Source organism: Arctopsyche grandis, chromosome 12 (genome assembly GCF_051622035.1).
Source record: "Arctopsyche grandis isolate Sample6627 chromosome 12, ASM5162203v2, whole genome shotgun sequence".
Lineage (NCBI taxonomy): Eukaryota > Metazoa > Arthropoda > Insecta > Trichoptera > Hydropsychidae > Arctopsyche > Arctopsyche grandis.
Genome location: NC_135366.1, coordinates 16,347,674 through 16,373,795, shown reverse-complemented (window position 1 = coordinate 16,373,795; position 26,122 = coordinate 16,347,674). Strand labels below are relative to the sequence as shown.

Genomic DNA, 26,122 nt, shown 5'->3' with positions numbered 1-26,122 from the left:
TTTTTTTCCGCCTCCGGAAATCACCAGAGATTCGAATCGATCGATACGACTTTTGAAGGGAGGGATGAAATTTCCCGCTCGCCATTAACCCATAACCGACCGAAGCATGCGAAATTCCCACATCGCGTACACATCTCTTTTGCAATTTTTATTTTTATTTGACTTTGATGTGTGAGTAAAATAGCCCCGCCCCCTCGACGTTATTAAAGACTGAAATTCGTAACCGATATTATTTTCATTTGAAATTATATATCAATACGTATGTATGTACATATGTACATATGTATGTACCTATACATACATCCATATGCTTACGGACGTATTAAATTTGTTGGTGAATGTGTGTACGGTATATTTTTGGAAAGCGAGAAATTTATAATGCGCTAATTGTGTGGGAGGATAATTTACGATTGTTTTAGATACGGGGGTGTACCATTGCCAAATCTGTGTTTTTGTATTTTCGGAAATACGTTTATATCAACAGAAATTTGAAACAATGCTGAAAGCGTGACAATTTTTCGTTTGTGGAATATTGTGTAAATGGTGATTGCTTTACATGTTAAGTACATTTCATTGAAAATGTGGTTTCCTATGGTATTAAATTGAAGAATAAGTTAATAATCGAGTTTAAATGTTAAACAGGTCTACCTGAGTCCTCATTAAAATCAATTCCGTATAGAAACAGATAAAAGACGATCATATTGAATGTTGCTTATATGGATGTTATTGAAAAGACAAAATTTAAGGGCGTTTGTTGTATGTACAAACATATATGTAAACAAATATATGTACATATGTAGAAAGGTCGACGACCTCCTCCTATAATATCCTTCTAAATTAGTACAGACTATATTTATTACATTTTATTCATCACTACATTCATTTTTCTGATTGAACTAATACATGTCCAGCCAATAGCAATACACACATATAAATATGTAACTACAAAAGGTTATCCAGTTTAGAAAAAAGCATCGAGCTCTATATATCGTATGAACGTATGATTTCTTGTAATGTGATAATATCAGAGTTACCGTGATACAGTTAATTATCTTATAAATCTGATTCGTGAATATCATTGCAACGAAATGGTTTCATACAAAATTTGATATATAGTATGTACTTTTAACAAATCATTGTCACAATACTACTTACGACTTATAAGTCAACCGAATCTATTCAAGTATTATTGCTATGCGAGATTTACGGAAATAGTTGAGGTGACTTCTTTTCTTGTCTTTGCTATAATTACAATTATCAAGATTAATAGATAAAGATACGCCAAAATGTGGAAATGAATAAAGGATATAGTAATATATACTAATTTCAAGAAACTAAAACAGATAATATGATGACATTAAAAAAAGCTTGAACAGTCACGCAACAGGGTAATTAAAATTCGCTTTGTCAAACGACAGATGTTCACGTAAGCGAAGATTTTATAGTTGACATTAACGATCCTTTCAGCAATAATATCACCCCCTTGCAAGATCTCTAGCATACATATGTGTGAATTCGTCTAAATCTCGATCTGAAGTGAAAGACCAACGTTTCAGAAATCTCGTAAGCAATTACCAAACTATTAATAAGCGGAAAACTTTGCGTTTACCCACACAGTACGTATCCACTTCTACCTGCCGTTCTCAGAGTCTGCTAGTGACTAGTGTGAAACTTGATCTTCGCTCAAAATTATAAGTTATTATATAGCGCTCAGAGCATACATTCATATCCCTATAATATTAGTTATTTATATTCAGAATCTAACATGACATCGGAGAATAAGAGAGATAGCGAAAACTTCCGTATTGACTGTCATTGATCAAATTATCTATGTACATATGTATATGGGTGTTTTCGTTAGACGATTGAGTTTATTTTGTACCATTGAGATGGCGCAATACTACATACATACATACATACATATGTACATATGTCGTCGGAGACGCGTTCTAGTTTTGGTCCACCAAGTTCAAACACTGTTTCTGTTTTTAGATCGATTTTTTGGCCAGCAGTGTGCGAAAGTGCAACGACTTGATCGATGCAGTGGGCGTGTGTGTGCATGTTCATTGGATGATCCGAAGTAGATTTATGAGCCCTGAAATAAAATTGTAATCTCGTTTGAAGTCTCAAAGGAAATACGTCTTATTCAGCTTTAAGCTCTTTGAATGAAATATCTTTCACTATATACCGAGTATATGATTTGTAAAATTAATGTTCGTGTTTTGGTGATGGATTTTATATTTTTTATTCGACTTCTTGATTTTTGAACACCTTTTGAAAAGATTAGACAGTTTTTCTAATTAAATTTACATATTATACATATGTATGTACATGCATACATATCATTCAAAATTTTACGTAATTAATGAAATTTCTGGCCTTCCCCTTTTGCCACAAATTTCTTCTATTAAAAACCTATTTATTTTTATTCGTATTATTTTATTTACATTGAACAGCTGTATAAATTTTTCAAAAATATATTATACCTATATATGTATAATATTAATCTACTCACTATCATACTATATATTCATCCACTTATTTTCCTATACAAAAATCCACAGGTTTTATACTTTCCTTAAAGTATTATGAAAAAAATATCAGTATATAGATATATACATCTCTACATTTTTTTCTATTACTATAACTGCCGGGAAATTTATAAAGGTAAAATTATTAAGAAAAATAATATACTTTTCATTCACCAAAAAACCTATTGGCTTTCTCTCTTTCTTGCCTCTTAAAAGTATATCTACTGAGAAAGTTATTTTTCCTGTATATTTTCTTATAAACTTGACTTGGAAAAAGATTGAAAATCGAATTTATTTAATGAAAATTTGCATGAGATAGTTCTCTGAATTTTTTACTTATGTATTTTAAAATGTAAAGTTGCGTGTTGGTTTCGCAGAAATTTTGCATGGCATGTGATCGTGAAGGTTTCCAAGGGATCTTAGATAAGGTGAAATGTTGCAAACAAGAAGGTGAAACGGTCGGTAATTGCCGGTTGTAAAAGTCTCCCTCAAAGGAAAACCTAATATTTTCCATGGGACTAAAGAATTTCAATGAAGAAAATTCAACCTTACATAGACAGCCATAAAACATATAAACATCACGTTTTAAGGTCCGCTTATATTATCCAGCCCTACACGTCAATATATTGCCACAACACTGAACAGAAAAGACTATTTTTTATTCATGCTATACATCATCGCCCGTTGTATATACATACATATATGTCACAATATGACGTTTCCGAAAATAGTCACATGCACATGGCAGCACATTCGTTAGTACGAGTGCACTCGCCACTATGACGTCACATCATGCGTGAATATTTCCACAGTGACTCCAAATCCGGTTCTGCTTGATACGTTTTGGTGACATATTACTGTTTATGAATAGATTGTGTCGGTTATTGTTTTTTCGGATATGTCACTAGCACATAACGAAAATAGGGATTCCAAGTCGGTTTAATAAATTGAAACCGAAAAGCCGGCTTTTTGATCATTTTTCAAAAAACCGAAAACCGGCTTTTTGGCTCGATCAACCGGCTTTTTAAGTTTTTTTTTAATTAATGCTTTTTTCCTCAAAATTAACAATTGTGAATTTCAAAATTAACAATTGTGATCAAAATAAATGTATACATATTTATATCTAAACTCTCTTAGGTAAAAGGCGTATATTTCTTTGAACATCAAAAAAAGGTACTTACTAAATTTCTTTGAGATTTAGTAATAGACGAAGATCAGGTCATAAACCAATAAATATTTTTGATAGTATGTAGTTTCAATGACCTACCCAACTTCAGGTAGAAAACATTACTATAAAACAAACCTTGTACTTGGACAACGACAAAAATGTTTTATGGGCGGTTATGGCAAAATCCATGAGAATTTCCGGAATATAATTGACTTTTCTTCGAAGGAATTGGAAGCCCTTTAAATATTGAGGCCACATACCTACTTTCATTATGGTTTTAAAATGTTTGTGATATGCCGTTTCTAATGAATTTGTTTCCGAAATTTGTAACGGTTTGTAAAGCTTTTGGATTTTTTAGCTAAAATAGATGCGTAAGAACAACGAAAGATGGAAATACTTCAACGTTGAGCGCACCTCAGAGCGAATCTCAGCCGTTCTTAATATCTATTCACGATTCCACAATTATAGTTTTTCTGCGAGGTTACACATTATTTTTTTAATAATATTATGTATTCTTGATAGTAGCTTATTTAAATCATTTAATTATTTGTGCGTATTTAGGATCTGCCATTTTACGGCTGTGATATATAATACAAATTGTATTATTTGTAATAATAATATATAATAATGATCTTATGAAAGTTCATAATGTTCATAACTCAATTTAATTAATAAAAAATTTTTTTTGCATAATATAATATAATATATATTTACATTTTTTTTTTTCGGTATAAAAAATTTAAACTTAAAAAAAATCTTAATTTTCTAAACCCGGTGAAAGCCGGCCAACCGGCTTTTTATTTATAAAAAAAACCAAAAACTGGCTTTTTCTTTCGGGCGGTTTTTTGGAACCCCTATAACAAAACATATGAAAGTGTTCATATAAAATTTACTAAAGAATTTTTTTCGTGTTGCTGTTTTCGTGCAGTTGCCGGATTGCTATGCACTGGTATAAACGAACCTTTGTATCTGCATACGTATGTACATATGTATGTACATATAACAAAACCCTGAAAATGCATAAAAAACTTAACCGAGAAGATTCCTTCAGTATCGTACCGGTAAATGGCAAGAACCTTTATTTTATAGCATTGAACGTTAAATATCAATTATTGATGTCACTAATAATGTTATTTTTCGACTTCTTGTAGTGATTGGTTCATTTCCTGATTTGTTTAAATAATTTTTAAAGCATTTTAATAAGCATTTTCTGTCGAAAGCTTCTACCATAAATACTCTTTGATGCACTTTTCCATTGATTTAAGCCGACCGTATAAACATTGTAAATGGAGCGTTTAAAATAATTTCAACACATCGCACTCGGTCGTATCTCCGATCAATATTTACTATGTATAAACGTTTTAAAATACCACAGAATAGCCGCTTCAATTATTAAATTTAATGCTTTCGACGAGAAACGGTTTCGCAAATTGCTTCCAAGGAAATGCTTCATGTTTTAATACCTACATAAATACGTTTCGAGTAAGCTGCTTCAGCAAACATCCACTGAATGCAATGCTATGCACTTCTTGTTTCATTGAACCTTTGAGCTTATTATATATGCAATCATTTTGGTGTTAATACTGCCTGGATTTTAAATTATCCAGAATTACAATATCCACCAAAATACGTATTTTTTTAAAATAATTTTTATTAATATTTTTGATAGATTTTAATTAATTTTGAAATATTTTGAATATTTTGAACGAGTTGAAATATTTTTTTCTTTGTAATTCAACATATCTCATCATATGCATATATTTATGTACATATGTATATCATTGATGTGCCGTAAAAATCTCCCTATTTTTGTAGCGCAGTCTTGCGTACAAATACAAATACAAGGATACAAGGTATGAAGTGACTGGTCCCCTAGCATCTTGCTAGCGCACACGCAAGTAAGGCTGTCCGACAAAAACAGATAGAATTTTATGAATTTTAAGAACTCCACTGATGCGTATGTATTAGTTTTCACTAAATACAATAAAATATGGAAATAAATATGTACCAAGACTATGATAAATGAACGAAAGAAGTGCTCAAATGGTACCTGAGAAAATGTAAAAGTGTGCTAGGAAAGTCGCAAGGAAGATGGGTGGATGAAATCAGAAAAAAATGTGTGGGATGAAATGGATGACAGTTGCCCAAAATATGAAAGACAAATGAAAGCTAGGCTTTTATGCAGCAGTTGATTTTGAATGGCTGTGAATGATGATGATTATGATAATGTACTTGTAATAGATTCATCAAAATGTTAAAGAAAATTACAGTGTATAAAATGAATTAAATTGAAAAATAAATTTACATCATTTCTCCCGGGATCCCGGGAATCCCTGGAACAATTCGGGAAAAAGTTCGGGAAAAAAGTCGGGAAATCAGAAGCCCTGCTACATATACATAATAAAAAAAACTCAAAATGATACTATATATACATATAGTATCATCGGAAAAATTTCGGCATTCAGTTTTTGTATAAAAAAAATTTCTCGAAAAAATATATACTTTTCATGGCGATTTCCAACGTTAATTTTTCAAATCGATCTCATATTGTTACAATATTTATTATTTTATAAAATGAATAATTATTTCCCATAAAATACCATGCATTTGTATATTTGGTTTTTTACCGTGACAATCATTCAATTCAATTCACTTTGACATGCGCATATTAAAACGGAAATGAAAATATTTTAATACATTCATTGAGTATGATTTTTTTACACAGAATTGAAACTTTTTTAAAAATCTATGCACATAAATATATTCGAAAGCATAAAAGTGTTCATTGAGCGAGCGCTACGATGAAAAAAATTCAATACTGAAAAATATCCCTTCACATTTACTTCAGTACCAAATTTAACAATGTCATTACATATTTTCCCACTGTCTCATTATGACCGAGCATCATTGTTTAAAGTTTTCATTTTGATCAAACGTGCTCGTTTGGAACTTCAAGAAACTAAACTCGCATCCATCTTGCACTATATACTGCAGTGCAAAAACCTTGCAACGGACAACTTTTCACAACAAAGCTTCAAAGCCCGAGCTTTTGTTCGACGCGTCGAAATCAAACATGATTTACATACAAACACAAACAGAGAGAGAGAGAGCCCAGTTTCCCAATTTTGATTTTTTTATTCCACATCAATCAAATGCTAATTCCTACGTACAACAAAATTCACTGCACTTTATTGCACTATTCGCGGCTTGAATTATGCATTCGATATATGTATGTACATACATACATATACGTACATATGTACATACATATATGTACTATATGTAGATGCGTTCAAGTGTATTATTCATAGACTTGTACGGAATAAATAAACTGATTATATGTGTATGTATGTTGAGTAATCTTGAACGCGTCTTCGATTTGCTTGGATTACGATGTGTAGAGACAGGGGTACCTAATGGCGATTAATTGATAAAACATAGACGTGGCCGTTGTTATCTCGGGTTACGTATCTGGGTTCGTGTTATCGGACTTGTCGAGATAAAGGGAGTGCTGATACCTAATTTTCGGTATTGATCTTTCAGCTGAAACGATTCCCCGCCGGCTGAAAACGGTTCACCTGTTGAGTTTCAGACGCGGCACACAGAAATATATAATATATATATATATATATATATATATATATATATATATATATATATATATATATATATATATATATATATATATATATATATATATATATATATATATATTGATTGAATTTTGACACGGGTTTGTAATTGGCGTTAATTGGGCGTTTGCGATAAATCTGAATCTAAAACAGGAAACCACAAAGCAATAGCTTAGCCCTTTGGTTTCAATTACTATTTTATATATGAATGTATGTATATCTCTGTGAATACATAATTATTATACAGCAATATGACCTTTGTTTTGTTTTGAAACGTCAAAGCAATCTGTGCTGAAAATATATATTTATAGTTATAATTTTATATTTATAGTTATGATCGCCAACATTACTGTAAAGTTTTGTGTCGATTACTATTTATTTCATGCATTTTCATTATCTTACGTATTTATGTTTATAAAATACTTTATGTATGTATGTATGTATTTTAGTATTTATGCACATATAAAAATATATATTTTTTCAAATTTCATTGTTAATATAATATTATGAAATATTAGCTTATGGTTTTGTCATATGTAATAATTGCTAGTTTAGTCAACACAACTTTGTTTATTTTTTAAATGCATTTTCTAATTAATTAATTGTGATTTTATGTTATCTAATTTTAAATTGAAATGAAAAAACGAGATTGTATGTGATGGAGGAAGTTAATGAAATTGTTAAAATAACTGTTATCGTTTTCAAAAGCTCTCAGACATATGTATGTATGTACATATGTATATATGTACGTTTGACGTCATGCTATCTTTTGATATTATTAAAAATATGGATTTGAAATGTACAATAAAAGTCATCGGAAAAATATTTGAACCATAATCCGACGACATAAATAATTACTTATCAAATAAATCATACATATCTAATGATCTTTTTTGCTATAATAATCCTAAGTTGGATTTGTGTGAAATTTGGTTTCGAATTTCGTTCGTTCAAATATTAAAATGAAATTTTAATTTGTTTCAGATGCGAGAGATCGTCATGGAATCGCAGAAGTCGAGAAAAAAATTGAAAAGCAACACGTTTGAAAAAACTAGACTGAACAAACTAATGCATCAAAAAAATAAATATCAGTGAAAATGTAAACACGCAAATATGCATTTTGAATATTTAAAAACGAACGTCGAAAAGAAAACGATCTTTTCGCGAGTGTGTTAAGAAAATTTTCAAACAGCGACAAAAAAGAGATAAAATTAACATCGCTAAACAAATAAATATATACATATATATATTTTGTGGGGGAAAATTATTAAACATAAAATACGTGATGGTGATTCTATTCCGGCTAACAGTTTGCAGAACCTGAGATTGTCATTCTATTCTAGAAATTTAGACATACATATATACGCGCTCGTCTCGCAAATGTTCATTTTCGCCGCGGACGGAATTAATTATTTCAATTTTATTTAAAATCGCAATTTTAATTTGTGAGGTGAAAATTTAATAAATTCTTTTGTTAATTTTCCTCATTCTACGCCATACTGTGTTCTCGTCCGGTCGTATTTATTACACACACACACACACACACACACACATTCACACACACACACACACATACACACACACACACACACACACACAAATTATACACACACAAACACACAGTTATATATTAATTGGCAGCGGTATGAAAATTCACACACGAAAAGTTCAAGTGAATTGTAGCGTGTGAGTGAGTGTGTTTGTTTTGTGTTTTACACCGGAAAAGCATGGGTTGTACTCCGAGCATGCTGTTCGACCACAAAAAGGGTCACAGGGATAGCACCGGATCCCAGGACCAGGTAATGGCCATCTCTCTTTATATAAATTAATAATACACTAATTTTAAGTGAAATTTTCAGGTTTCTTAATTCATGTGACGTATCTTTTAAAGTTTTAATTTTTTTGTATAAAAATATTTCGTTGCCAAAAAACAATTGAGACACTATTTTCAAACAGTATGAAATATGGAAACAGATACAAAATTCATTTGAGTAAAATTTTGTTGTTATCATCTTTGAATTCTGAGAACGCGATATGGAAAAAAATACAGGTATTTTAGTAAAGTGTTAAAGTGTTAGTTCAAATTTAACGAGCTTAAACTGACATTTGGCGGATTAAAGTTTGAATTTTGTTTACTCACCGCGTCTGTGTTTCTCAAACTAGTTGTGTTTAATGTGTTTGGGGAAATTTTATGGCAGGAAGTGATTTTATTTGTTGTTTATCATTTTACTTTTTGTCTTTCTTATTAATTTAAGCATTAATTATACGATTTATTTTATTGAATATAAAAATATACTCCCACCGATTGATTAGTTTATGTTGTATACGTTACATGTTGCAGTGAATCTGTATTCCCCAGTGAAATTATACTTTCCTTGGTAAAAGTATACTTTCGCCAACTCAGTCGGTGAAAGCATATCACACAAACCAAAACATTGAAACCATCATGCCAGATCATAACAGCACTCACTGGAAGAAATGACTCGAGGACTGTCCAATATGTGAAAGTATACTTTTACTGCTAGTATGAAATCAATGTAACTTTTTTTTACTATGTACATATGTATATGTATGTACATATGCTACCGTCAAAGTGTTTGTATATATATATATATATATATATATATATATATATATATATATATATATATATTATCTGGTGTTTTCGATAATTCATATTCGAATACAAATTATCTGGTACATACATAGTACATATTTTCACTGGTTCTCGTTAGTAATTATATATTAGCTTTGACAGTTCAGACTTTCTTATAGAATGCTTCAGAATTTAACAATGCGTTATTACTTACTATTACGAACTATGGAAATCAATTTCATATTACGATAACCCTAAGAATGTATTCAAAACAATGTTTGTATTTCCGATCCAAACTACTAATTAAATGACGTTTTCACGAAAAACAGTACTGTGAATAAATTACATCAAAATCTAGACAAAATCTTTTTAAATATCTAGATATTCAAAAAGTAGATGAAAGAAACGGAATACAACGAATAATGGAATACACATTGAATGATTCTAACCAGTCAGATTGTAAATCGATTGTGTTATACGAAGTTTGTGACTACGTGGGTTAGATGAAAGTTTTTTTAAACAGTCAAAATATATTACAACTGGTAATACACTTTGACTGAAACATATACATGTATACGATGGTATTTAAAAGCAAGTTTTATATCTAATCTAATCCATATAAGTATATACATACGATATATTCATTCTATATCCTATGTATATGTAGATCGAATCGATTTCAATGCGGTTTTTTTAGTATATTGGAAATGTCTGTGTAGCACCGGGGGAGTGAAAAACGGTTTAATTAAAAAGAGATAGTATGTTTAGTTTCGAAACAGGCACATATGTATATGTTTTAGAAAGACGTGCATGCAATGCATACGAAACGCACATTATTTTTTATTTATTTTTATAATTAATACACAAAAAGTGAATAAAGAATAACAATAATAATAAATTAATGATCAATGTGATCTTACAGGTTGCCCCAATGCGTCACACCAGTCTTAATTATCAAAACGATTTTACATATGAGTGGTTAATATTGAAAGTGGCATAAGTCCACTTTTCTTCATTTCGAGAAATATCTCGCAAAAAATTTAATATCTGGTTTTGCATTTAAGAATATTTAAAAAATACTGGTGGCCTATAATACTTTTCCAAGGTTCTGGACATATTGAATTAATATAAGTAATAACAATTTGTGAATTAAGTCAAACAGAACTAGTGTTTTTGGAAATGAAAATTGGACCGCCACTTTCAAATATAACGGGTCATATAAGTATGTAATGAAAGTACTAGAAGAAGCGGGACAGATTTTATATTTTTTTCGGACATACTAAAAATATTCAAAATTTTGCTTTCCGTTAATAATATTTATAGACAAAACAAAAAACGACCATTTGCAGTAATATAGAAAGTTTGTTGGTGTTGTTTGGGTTAAAAAACCCAAGTTTTTATATATTTATTTATAACGTGATTTCCGGCTTTGCTTTCTTTCATAATCATATACGGCTTGAGTTAAAGATTTTCTTGATTCTAGAACATTTTATCGCACGACCATTTCATTGCGGGAACAACTCGCTGACAGATTTCATGCAACTATGTATTTATTAACTATACGACAATAAAAAAATTCGAAAAAAATATATAATTTATTGTTTTGTTGATAAAATAAAGCTGGAAAGATTTTAATTAATTTTATTAATAAAGGTAACTACATATGTATGATTCAAAAAATCATTGCTCCAAATTTTTGAATAACGGTATCAATATAAATTTTAAAAAGTACAGTCAACATAAAAATTAAAGATTATTATTGTGAATAAAAACCTTTGCATGAAATCTGTCAGTCAGTTGTTCCTGCGATAAAAAGCCACCGCGATGAAATATCCGGACACGGATTTTCTTAGCGGGCAAAAAAACATTTATCTATGTACATAAATAGCAGAGAAGATTAGTATTAAAAGTTGCTATACATATAGAGCATTAGTATTTTGTCTAACACACATATGTATGTACGTATATAATTATTTGAAATATTCATTTGTGTTAGTTTATCAATTATTCCATGCTCAAACTTTCGGTTAATATTGGCAAAATAGGCGACTAATGAAACGTGCATTCGAACGGCGTAATTTCTGGACCATTTGACGCCAAAAACCACACAAACCAATAGTATACATATATAATATGTACAGAGATCTGAGAATATAAATAACGTTTATGAATTAATGACAGAATTGTGTTTATTCATGCAATATTTACACGCGTATTTATTCAAACGTTTACTTGGAGTTGGTTCAAAACTTTCAGGATATGCAGCGATGTTTTATAAACAGATGCATTTCATGCACTATACTTTGTACGAGTTCTATTTTCCGCTTTGTGAATCTTGTGTGTATGTGTTTGTAGCTGGGTGGAGTAGGCGGTCTACAATATTACTCTATTTTCTATTGGTACTTTAAGGTTTAACTTTTGTGTGGGTTAAATTGTGTTTATTTATTTAAGGTGTTGGGTGGTAAGGTGGGTGTTTGTGAAGCTGGATCACCTTTGGGTGCTGTAAGGGTCGATGCCCCCCGAACCGCCCCTCGTGCCAGCATGGACTCAGACGGCTTCAGCGTCCAGCTCAGCGCCAAAAAGGACAGCTTCGTATCGCAGATGGGCAACAATTTCTCCACTACTTTGCACATCAAAAGGATTTCAGGTCAGTCTATTATTTTTATTTATTTATTTTTTGATCGGATGCAAATTTTGTTGACCGTCGCTGTATTTTTATCAGGATAGGTTAGGATTTGTATGTTTACACAATTGTATCTAAATATTTATATGTTATCTTCGAAACTAAAGTCGGTTTAGATAAGAGAAAGTTGTGGATTTTGATATGGGGATTGCTTCGATTCAGTTATCCAGTTTAATTCAGAAGATGTATTATACATATACCTATATACTCGTACATATCTAGTGCTATTGTGCGAAATATTACAGCACAATTTTATTTTTCCGTTTACATGGTAATAATACAGTTTGTTTTACAATTTTTAACTTAATTATTCGATTAATGACACAACCAAATAATTTGAAATGTTCTTTTTTTATTTTATAAGTGAATTTTAACGTGAATAAATTTATTTTTATTATTATTAAAAAAGCGTGTTTTCGGATATGTAATGAAACTGTTAGTGTTAAATTAAAAAAATTGTGTTTTATAAATTTGAAAAATAAATCGTGTGAAATACTTAATTTAAAATTATACATATGCATATTATTTGATTGTAACATACATATGTGTGAATATTATAGGGATTTGGGATAAAATAATATATGATAAGACACTGATAAGAAAATTAATATTTTATAGCACTTTAAATATCATTTTATTCACTTTAAATATTGAGTTGATATAGTTTCATTCTACTCGGTCATAGTCGGTCCCTCAATAATGCCAAGAGCCGACCTGATTTAATCAGTCCGTATAGGTGATCTTTCTCTTCCTCTCTTCCTCTCTACAGCACCAACCACAATAAGTTTTTCCAGGCTGCTGTCGTCTCTTCTCGCCACATGCCCAAAAAACTGGAGAATTTTTCGCAAACATATTTTCGATAGACCGTCTTTAATATGCAAATCTTTCAAAATTGAAACATCAGTTCGCTTTGCTGTCCAATGGATCCTCAACATAACAAATTGACTAATGAATTCATTCTACTATAACATTTTAAAATATTTTTTGGTATTTCTTTTACGGAGTCTTTTCAATACTAAATTAAATTCGAACTCTAACAGACGAAGCTTCCGATCGAACCCAATGGCGATATCTCAGTTTGACACAAATCGAATCAAGCTATCCACTTTTTTCTGGGAGCTTCTTAAGACCGCATAGATATATGTATCCATATGTATGTAAGTAATTTAATTTGTATTTAAATTGAATAAGAAATAATAATTGAATGTTTACTCATTTAGGGTAAAATATAACTACATACATATGTGTGTATAATATTTTGGGCTGTTAAATTCAATATTTAGATTTAAGGTCGCATCAAGACTTAAAGACTTTTCGTTTCGGGAAGTCTGAAATATTTTCTTAATATTTTAGGCCAAGCAAGCCCACAGTTTTTTTGTTAACTTTGTAGTAAAAATATGGATATTATATAATAGTTTGATCTTGTATGGAATTGTCTTAAACACTGATCAATATATTTAAAATATAACTTGATATTTTATGGTACGTGGAATAGACATATCTGAAATTCCATTTCCCGAATTTATTACAACATAATTTGTCAGCATTATATTGCCACGAGTCGGGCAAGCTTTTGATACTATCGGCGAATGGACCGGGTCACGTCTCGTCTATTACGTTTTGCGACATCCTGTATAAAATGTCGGACAATAAACGAAACATCTGGGTTGATGGCGTGCTAAAGTGGTGACGTCAGTGATATTGCAGGGTCGTAAGGTTGTGCGGCTGAATTATTGACGCGTCAAAGTCCAACTACCCTATCTGAAATTCTCGATTTATAATAGATTCCCAACAACGCGAAATATATCAATTTAACATAAGAATATTTTTTGTGCATTTGAGAGGTAAGGTAGTCATGTAAAATTTTCCACGCCATTAAACGGCGGAAAAGCGACACAAATGAGTCGACGACGAAGAAAAGCGAAAGGCACTTTTCCTCCCGCCTCCACTTCGGTCCGCGCTCCACTTTTTTTGTTACCTCCGTCTCTTATTGCTTTTCCGCGATTGCATTCTGACTAATGATGCTTCTGCACTCGGCATACTTGACAAATGTGCTATTAAATTTTTTCTCATTATTGCATGCATGGTGCACTTTTATGCTCGTATCGTTTTCGTCAATAAATTTTGATAACGTCATTAATAAATCGTTATCGAATACATAGACTGCGTTTAATGCTTCGGGCGATAGCTTATCTGCATAGCCTTTTCACAATTACGTATGACGTAGGTAAATGTTACTTCGAATATAATATCATATATGTATTTTATGGAAAGTATACTTAAGTATGTATGTGTGTGCAACGGGGAAATATCGAATTGAATCCGGTACATATAAAAGCCAAAGCTCAATCCTGATGTATGAATAGATTCGTTCTGATAAATGTGTGAAATTACATATATGGAACGGTCGTCTGTTCAAAGTTGAAAATATATCCACATGGAATATTTTATGGAATAAAGAAAGTTGGATTTAAATTTAAACCACCAAATTCGATGTCGTACCTCGAAGTGAACGTTCAAAATTTTTCACTTTTTATAACTTCAAATGAGTAAATTTCAAATTAGTAAGTTAGTTACGCGGTTAAAATTTGAATTTAAAAATTATCATATGAATAAATTAATAAAATAAGTTTTTATTTTGAAATTCAACGCTATTATTTCAAAGTAGCGCTTTAAATAAAAAGTATTATATTATATATATATATATATATATATATATATATATATATATATATATATATATATATATATATATATATATATATGTATATATATATATATATATATATATATATATATATATATATATATATATATATATATATATATATACAAAATGTGTATATATATATATATATATATATATATATATATATATATATATATATATATATATATATATATATATATATATATATATATATATATATATATATATATATGTGTACATTTATATATATCGCCGAGTATCTTAAATGATTAAAATAACTTAATATCGTAAATAATTCTTTAGACACTTTAATTCACCTTCGACTTAATGCTTTTTTGTACAATATTATCTGAGATAACGCTCGCCGTACGTATGATAGTCGTTTCGATTTGACATACATATGTATGTACGTCACAGCTAAACCACTGCCAAAATGTATATACGAATACAATAACGAAAGAAAATAAACTATATATATATTCTATTTGCTACCAATGTTACCAAATTTTCTATTGAAAGTTTATTTAATTAATTTTTCTATCGGTGTTTTATAATGTTCATATGTAGGTAGGTATGTAGATAGTTTTCAACATTTTTTTTCATATTAAACAATTAAATACATTTGTAAGAAAATCGACCGCATGAGGATCGAACACACGACACATTTCTTTTCATTTTATTTTATTTAATAACTTAATATGCCAACACCCATGCGATGATATGTCATCGGGTACTACACTAGTGTATAATATAACTAATCAAAGTCTATTTTTATTAAATTACGTTAGATATTGTGTTTTTATTGTATTTTACAAATGTCCTTTTGATGAAAGAAAATCATTTTGTTCCATACGTATAGATAAATGGAGCTTTAAAAATGATATTCTTTCGTATTAAAAATACGTATATGTACATACATATTTATGATATCGACTTATTTCGTGCCTTTATAATTGAAAAGAGGTTTCCAGCGAATTTTATCTCCCCTTTGTCTTGAACAATATTATATAGTACACGGGGCAGGATATTGCAAATTAACCGATCGTATCAAGAGTAATTCTCGAACGTCCTTAAAAGGTATAACTCGATCGTCTTTCGAACCGTAAAACGTTCGAAAGGTGTCTAGGAGTCTCTCCTTCGTATGATATAAAATATTGACCGAAAAAGAAAAATTCAAAACACGTTATGCCAGCGACCGTTCTTTGCCTTCTTCCGTTTTGGTAATTTTCCAGATTTCCTCACCATTTTCTTACGCTCCATTGTTCATCGTTCTTCTTTCAGCTGTCACGCGACTCGTATGCAGCTGCTTCCTTTGTATTCAGACTTCATGAAGTTTTCAGAATTCTTCTTCACAGTATACATGCTAGTTATAGGTGATATCGACGGCAAGTTTGACGCATTCGCAACTCATCGAAATTGAATTTAAGTCTCAAGTACGTGCTTCATCTCCATTCAATGGACAGTTCCCTTTACCACATCGAATATGAAGGTATGGTTTTCGTATTCAGGATTTAAAACTCATGTTTGATTTAAAAGCAGACTCGATGAAGTAATTAAAATGTAGCTCATCGGCTTTAATTATTTTTATTTATAAAAAAATGTTAAAAGGACACAGTTTAAGGATTGAAAAACTGTAATTAAAATGTCTGCCATTGAACGCGACACTGTTCAAAGCCGTGATTTAAAAACTTAATAGGTTTACGAAGTAATCCTTTTGAAGCATGCAATTTTTATATAAAGCTACATAAAATCTATTTGAAATTGCATTTTTTATACATATGTACATATGTATATACAATAACATTTTTATAAAATGACAAATTAATTTTTAATTTAAACAGCCTTGTGAATAAATATGTACATATATGTAAATGCCGTATACAGGTAAAAATGCATATCTCATATGTTATATTAAAAATGCATAATATATTGTATATCGTATGTATGTATGTATTGTATGAAATGAAATTTATACATATGTGGTAATTATCTGATTAATTTTCAAGTAACATTTTATGTTAGTTAGCTTTATAACACACGTACGAACCTACATGTTTTCAAAGTATATTATTTTAAGTGTCATATGTACAAGGATTTTATTCTCATCTCATTATTTATTTACATACTGAAGTATTATTTTGTTGTTATATGTCTGTACATATATGTTTACTATTTGTATATGAAATATGTAGGAATTTCTAAGGGTACAGAGATTACTCTTTGTTTGTAACATATACAAATGATGTTTATATTCTTTTCATTCAAATTTGAAAGATTTATATTTAAACACTTTGAGCTTTATTTAATTTTCTGGAAATTTTCTTTCTGTACTTGCATCTATCACATACACAAATATAAACATAGTTTTGACATTATTTGGACGTATTTTCATTTGAACGTGAAAAATAATACGATCATTGAATTTTAGAGATGTTGATGGAATTTAATGTTCACACCTAGATTTTTTTTTCTTTTCTCAACAAGATGCTATTCATATATTAATATTTGGGGGAAAATAAAATTTTTAACATACGTGGTTTTGTATGTATGAATGTATATCGAGCTTTCATATTCGATATAGACGTTTGTTATGTTCTTCGTATAAATAGTCTTGGCCTTATGCGATTTTCACATCTTTTGTTTTTCTCAACATGCTGGCGAACAAATAAACGTAGCTGAGAAAAATAACACTGGTCGCCTCATATTAGACACACCGTGCTCGTGACGTCACAAAAATGTCTATATTACATATGTACAATCGCGAATCTGTGGATCCCAACTCAAATGCATCTGATACAACTTCTCGAAGTTCATCAAATTCTATGTTCAAATGATGCCTGTTCAATGACCATTTTTAAACTTCCATCGGTGCTTATCTCGCTCTTTTTCATTAAGGCTTTATCGGTAATCTAGCGCATAAGCCTCCCTTTTTTGTAATGCAAAGTACCTACAGCACAAAAAAAGTGAAGTAGACTACGCATAAAAGGGAGATTATCCGCGAAGCACGGGCTTTTCTCAACTCTCGAGAGTTTTCCGCGCTGTCCGGAAAATTTCGTGTACAGATTGACGTCCACTCGCTCTCGAAGTTCCCGAGGGCTCTGTTCGTGGTTCTCAAATTCAATCGATGAAAAATTTGATGACGACATTCGTACATTATTCCGAATCAATCAAATGCTATTATTAACTGGACGATTTCATACAAAGATTTTAATAATTGGAAAGGGCCATTTAAATTAGCATAAGATGTACGTACATATAAATGTATACTTTTTATATCATTAAGTCTTATTTTATATTACGATTTGCACTAGTAAAAACAGTGTGAATGCTCTCTTGAAAAAAAAATCCTGCATATGTATGTTTATTCAATATACATATGTATATGTAAGATATTTTCAATGGTTGGAAACTAATAAAATTCCAATATAGAAGCATTTACTTTTTGTAGTTGAAAACCGCCCAGTTAATTTTTAAAAATATACATACATACATATAATACCTCTTAATATTTTATGTATATTTTGTTGTAGTCGTATTGGAATTACCTGGTATGCCTTTGTGACATAATATGAAAAAAAAACTTTAAATTGAATGATAGTTCTAACTAATTTATAAGTAAATACATATGTCGTTTGGGGATGTATCTTTCTGTGTTACGAGTAATTTGAGATACGTATATACATATATAAATATATTTCCTGATAATATCTAGCTTTTTTTACTGTATTAAAGTATTTGAAGTGTTTATTATTTTACTCTGAACGCTGTGATACTCGTTACGGTATATTAAAATTATTCACAAAAGAATATATATGTAAGAGAACGAAAATTTGCTTATTCAACAACTTGTTTACAATTGAAACATCAAACGAGGCGAATTATTCATCGCAACGACGCTATAATTAATTCTCATCTTATGCTGAAATAATATGATTAATTTCAGACGTCCGTTATTTTTGCACTGCCTTGTTTGATTTGTTGAAGTGGAAGTGAAGAAAAAAAGAGAATTTAATTTATTGGCGAGTTAGTCGACTGAAAAAAATGTAAATTACGGGAAGCAATCATTATAAATTACAACTGTAGAAAAGTTTAGTACGGAAATAAAAAAAATGTTAGCATAAAATCAATTTATTAGTACAAAGCTTCCAAAAACCGAACGCCTTTGTTTACCTTAATCAATGCAATGCATTGTATGTGAAATAATTTAAATGTCTTAGATTTTTATTCAATTCAACAATAATTGTCAACCTACATATGCATGTAGATATTTGATGAAAATATTATAAATCTGCACGATTTTTAGATAGAACGTGCTAACTTTGGAATATGATACGTGTCGTATTACAACACGTATGGGAAAATCAATGACTTTTCACATGCATCGTTAATCAAAGGATCGTGTTTTACCACGCATTCGTCGTATCATTCCATATTTTCAATTTATAAATTTGATAGATTAGATTTTCTCAATTGACGCATGTTCGTAATAGTATCCACCGTATATACATATTTCAAATGGTATAAGCTTGAGCTTTGTGGGGTAATCCATCGACCAAGTTATGAATACAATATGTCTGCTTAATCCACTTTTTATTGCGGGCACGTTAAGCTTTTGAACAATGCCGAAAAACCGAACATCAATAAATAACCCATCGTTTTAATATTCGTATAATATACCTGTAGTTTATCGTCTATGTTTTTATGTATGTATATATATATATATATATATATATATATATATATATATATATATATATATATATATATATATATATATATAACATTTACATATGTATATACAATGCATTAATTGCGTTGTGCCAATTCAATTATTAAGCGTTCTATTTTGCCGTCATCGTATCGTGTGTATGGGAAATAGTACGACATATAATAGTCATGCTTGCTGTTTTTATTTGCAATAGAAAATCAATCGGAGCTTATGCGAGAATATTTGTACATACATACATATATATATATATATATATATATATATATATATATATATATATATATATATATATATATATATATATATATATATATATATATATATATATATATATATATATATATATATATATATATATATATATATATGTTTTGCTTTTGTGCGTGTGGTAAAATTGAACGTTTGTTTATTGTGCGTTCAAATGTAATATAGCGGAAATTACAACCTTCGATTTAACCGTTTCGCTTTGATCAGTCATTTTCCATTTGTAATTTGGTTCATACGAAACTGTTGATATAAAAATGGTATTTGCATATTCGTCGTTTACATTTTGTGTGTTTTTGTTCCGACCTAAGTATGTATGTATGTATGTATGTACATGTACGTATAAATTATACGAATCTTTTGTATGGTGGACCAGTTCCGATTTTTCTTATGTCGCTTTTTGATTGTCTAAATCTTAAGCGAGTGACACTAAATCTTCGAGATTATCGTCGTATATTCGTATTTTTTTGTGCTATGAAACAAAAGTTATATATGGGAATTAATCATGCTCTTAAAAGCCATGTTCTAGTTCTAAATTATTGTTAATGTATTGCTTAAAGTATTTTTGAAGTGATTTATTTATTGCGTTAGTTGGAAGTAAGAAACTTTTATTGGTGACTTATTTTATTGTGATAACAAAAAAAAAAAATATATATATATATATATATATATATATATATATATGTATATATATATACATGTATGTGTTTTTTTTATTGAAAATACATAGATATGTATATCAATCATCAAATATGTTTTTTAAGAGGTTTAGGTTATTAATTCATTCAGTAGATAATTCCAAATATTAACCACTTAGTTTATAAAAAAGTATACTCTGATTATTTTGTAATAAATATATTTTTGGTGTCTGGAAGAATGAACTCTTTTTTTGTAAAACGTGAAGAAGTTAATCTTATAATTATATAGATTTCACTTAGATCAACTCCCACTCTTCTCATCTCGGAAATGGAAAGATTCATTCTTTTCAATTTCATTTTGTATGAAAGTGGTGAAGGCATTTTTGTAATTCTTCGTTGGTCCTTCTCTTACAATTCCTTTTATTCGAATGAAGGTTCCAAATAGAATAAGCGAATTCCAATTTTGGTCTAATAAAATAATAATTACAGTAAATTTTTATTGATTTATAAAGTGATAATTAAAGTAATAATAAAAAATGCGAATGTAATCATATTCTACAGATTATTTTGAATTTTTAAAAAGCAGGAAAATCTTACATTTGCTTATCTTTTACTTAAAAATTGTTATGCTGATTATACGAGGAATCATTTTGATGACCACAAAAATGGAATATCAAAAAAAACGAATTTTAATGCTTTAATTATATTTTCTAGGTTTTGTACATCAGAAGTATCAAAACATGAGTATATATTTGGATCGTTCTTCTTATTTGTCTTATTTATTCAATATAAAACTGTGCTTTATTTTTTAGTTTTAGTTCTAATACTATTATAAAAGGTTTACTGAAAGGTAACAATTTTTTACCATACCATGGTAAAAAATTGATTCAAAAGATAACAAAAATACATATAAGTATGTTTAGTAAATATTATATTAAAAGCACATCTGTATAACCTATATGTATATTATAAACACATCTAGCAAATACTTATTTTGCAATGCACACCGTATTGATTCTTATTAAATTTAATTGCCAAGATTCGCGGAAAATCTTTGTCGCAAGTCTATGAAAATCTCTGGCAGTTCGCTTTGATGAATCTTCACAGCGCGTTTCCATTTTCATGAAAATGTCCCTACTTCCATCTCTCTTGTGGTTTACCTTTTACAATCAAATCCGATTCGGATCGTATCGAAACACTAGATCTTCATTGTGCCAAGCCAGTTCGTATATCACGTGAACCTCTTTAGACACACAGCCACCGTACCTGATCGCATACAGGCACGTATATCTGCTTTAAAGGAGGATTCTCCACCCTTATTATTTCGACGTCTTGCATCCGGAAAAACTACGGAAAAGCTGCGGCTAACAATGGCGTTCGTTTGTTATCCAAACTCATTGTGCAAAATCGCATTTACGTAGAATCTACAATGTGCCGGCGCACAGATCTTTATTTCATCTTGAAGTGAAGATAATTAAGTTTTAATTAAACCAGCATACTTCGCTCGGATTATGATGAATGTCTAATTTTCCTTGCGTATAGTAAATAATACGATATAATAAAAGTAAAACGCGTTCATGAGAACACTCAATTAACGCACGCGCGTCACACAAGCTATACATTAACAAATGTGAAAATTGCCACATTTCAAAATGGCGTTATAGTTTTTTCAATTCTGAAATACATGTTTAATACGTACGTCATCCATGTGTGTAAATTTGGTTAAATTTTTTGATTAATATTTACGACGTGTATATCGTAAAATAAAACACGACAACAAACTCTCGGGTTTTCACTGATTTTCACCAACGGGCTGTGGAATTTTTTTTTTGCGAAAGTCGTTATTCACATTATGGTGTTATTATGGATATAGTCAAATGGTATAAAATATTCAACTTAACGATGCGCTAGTTGTACGCGAGTAGCTTCTGCTTGAGTAAATGGTGTAAAATAAACAAGAATCTCTTTCTATTTTCCCACCTTTGCCTTTGAAGCATCTCTCGTTCGCTTTGATGTTATTACCACAGTGAACTGCCAAAACGTTACGCGGATTAATAATTTATGTCTCAGTGATTAATCTGTGTTTTTGCCACGACAAGGTGCGGTTTTATGTTATGCGTTTCGCCTAGAATATGATATTCAGTGACGTTGGTATTAAAAGCAACTAATTTCCGCCGTTTTATTATACCTAGTGGGTCGTAAAACTCGTCATTTGCACTGACAGATTCGGAAAAAATAAGTTTGATTAGTTTTATATATATATGTATGTACCTATGTGCATACACATGTTTATAGTTTTGGAATCCTGAAATAAGTATAGTGTACTCTCAATTATATGGTAAGCGGACTATCTGCATGCTGGAAATAAATTGAATTTTGTTATTTTTGCATGATAATACCCGTCAGCTACGACATGTGAAACAAACGCAAGTAACAATTACGTGCATTTCGGGCATTGGTAATTTTTTTTCTTTTGATACATACATATGTTAGGTAATTTATTTAATTACTTTTTCAAAAGTCCACTTACGCACAAATCATTCAAATAGCGTGTAATGAAAATGCAACAGGAACTACAGGAACTCATAAAATTATACTTTTGGTATTGAAAAATCAAAAAAAACCTATATCATTGATTATTATACTTGTTGATTATTATTAACACTAAAAAGAAACATGGATGGATAGAGAGATCTTTGATGATTGGTTCAAGACTAAATGGGTTTCTAAAATGAGAGATTTTTTTAAAAGCAAAGGGTTGCCACAGAAAACAGTATTTTTAATAAATAATGCTACTTATCTGAATGAAACTATAATACCTTTATATAATAAAAACAAAGACAGTCTTATTAAATTTTTACCGCCTAACTAACAAGTCTAATTCAATGCATGGACCAAACAAACGGCTTTACCGTTGTGGTTTTCCCAAAACAAGTCTTATTGAGGAAGATGATGATTTGATAAATTTCTGGAAAAAGATTAATGTATTAGATGGAATAGCACGGAATACCAAAATCTTGGTCGAAAGTAAAACCAATAGCACTGGTTCGATCATGGAGAAATATTCTTTCTAACGTGGAAATATTGTAAGATCGAGGAAAGTGATATACTACATACATATATGTATGTATGTATTTGAAATATGCAGATTAATGGAAAATTTTAAATTTTTTGAAAATTTTGATCGGAATAGCGGGATGGATAGTGGATGGATCTCGATTAAAATTATCCGGGTTTTTAATGCACAAGTAATGCGGATGTTTGAGTGAAAATAAAAACGATATCAGAAATTGATATATTGTGTTTTTCAATTATCCGATTCCGTACTTCCCAGCATTTTCCTGAATAATCGAAAGTACACTGTAGCTAATATATCATTTATATTTCAAATAGCATTAATAATATGTATAGGTACATATTATAGACATATGTACATACGAACGGATATTTAATATTTTAACGGCTTAACATTATTCCTAGAAATGTTTAAATAATTTATGTATGTACGTATATATACATACATATATAAACGTAATGCATCCACGAATAACGTATGCTTGTATGTATGCAAAATTTTAGAACAATAGAACTGTCGTGATTAGAAATATAGCTAATTTAAATTTTATTAAAACATAATGCATACATTAGAATTAAATCCCGAGGCTTTAATAAAGCACTTATATTCAAAATTTAACATGATATGACAGGTTTTTTCAATGGCAAACTTTGACAATAGATAATTGATTAAGATATATACTAATAATATCTAAATATTGTCAAAGGCTACTTTTAAAATCATATGATTTTTTAAAATTTTAACCAGAATTTAAACCTCATCTTCTTAGCCGGTAATGTGTACATACATAATAAACCAAATAAAGTGTTTTCGTCTTAAAACGTGAAATATAACAGAATAACAGAGGTTCGAGAATAAAAATTAAGGTTAAAATTTCCGATTTTTTTTTATCACAGGATACACATAATAGTACAAAATTATAATATAAAAGACGTGATTCCCGCAACAAGGTCGCAAATATATTTTATTACACGTGTGCGGATTATAATACGCGACCTTCGAGCAAAAATGTATTATATAGAGAATATGTACATATATACATATGTATATCTCACCGATCGCTCAATTCAAAAGTGGATCAAGTCTCTGTGATGTAGGATTTTAGCTGTCTCCGTCGCACTATGAAAGCGCATTGCATGTTGTCGGAAGATTTACGATTGCGAAAAACCTCCATGTTGCAATCATTATCTATGGAGTCTTTTGATACGATGATTAAACTTTAATGCGCGCCCGGTCAAAGGCAATTATGTTAATGCAACGGCTATGAATATTTTATTTACTAACCGTCGGGGGAAATGTATTTTTAACGTCGAAATATTTTATGGTTATTTGTGTATAGTTGACGTTTATTTCCATGGCGCGATGTAAAATTTATCGTTGCACGAAATGTCCGGAATTGACTCGTCTTTGTCGTGTTTGACGTCGATAATCGCATGCATCGATGCTTTTATGAGGAAATTCAAGTTGAAATATGTACATCTCTGTATAAAACTTGTTTATGTAAAAATAGCATCCCCCACCCCCTTATAGAACGCTTTCCTAAGACCTTCATATTACGAATGTGTATTGTTAGATAAGTCTATACGCGATTCATCAATTACATGCACATATGTATGTATGTAAGTAGAAATTTCGACTTTCATATCAGGTAAAAAAAATAGAAGCAACGTTTTATTTTCAAATTTATATTTACCACTGTACCATTATGGCCTACCCCAAGGTGAGACATATGGCCAAATTTGATATATAGATAGTATTATTATTATTATTATTATTAATTTGACACTAAATTCCAATATTGATGACAAATGAGCGTATAAGACTTATTTGGTAGGACCCGTTTTAACATTGACCCGTTTTAACTAGTTGTTTTACCCGGCTTCGCTTAGTATTTGTAATATAAACAGCGTAAACATGGCGAATCTAATAGTAAATATTCATTTATTTTTTTATTAAATTTATTTGAATCGAAAAAATATAATATTCAACCAATTGAATTTTCGTTATAGAAATTTTGTTTTGTTTAAGAAGTTCCCAACCAACATTACATATTTTCTTATATACTTACAAAGTCTCTTTCGAAATTATATATTAG

At 30.0% G+C, this 26,122-nt stretch overlaps 1 protein-coding gene across 1 annotated transcript in view; it reads left to right on the top strand.

Moving 5' to 3' along the window:
• The window catches only part of LOC143920446 (high affinity cAMP-specific and IBMX-insensitive 3',5'-cyclic phosphodiesterase 8-like), a 159,298-nt gene that overhangs the window by 33,619 nt on the left and 99,557 nt on the right, over positions 1-26,122 (top strand). The window contains exons 3-4 of the mRNA XM_077443336.1: positions 8,316-9,130; positions 12,394-12,574. Of these exons, the coding sequence (XP_077299462.1) occupies positions 9,059-9,130; positions 12,394-12,574 (253 nt within the window). The 5' untranslated portion in view covers positions 8,316-9,058. The remainder of the gene's footprint in view (positions 1-8,315; positions 9,131-12,393; positions 12,575-26,122) is intronic.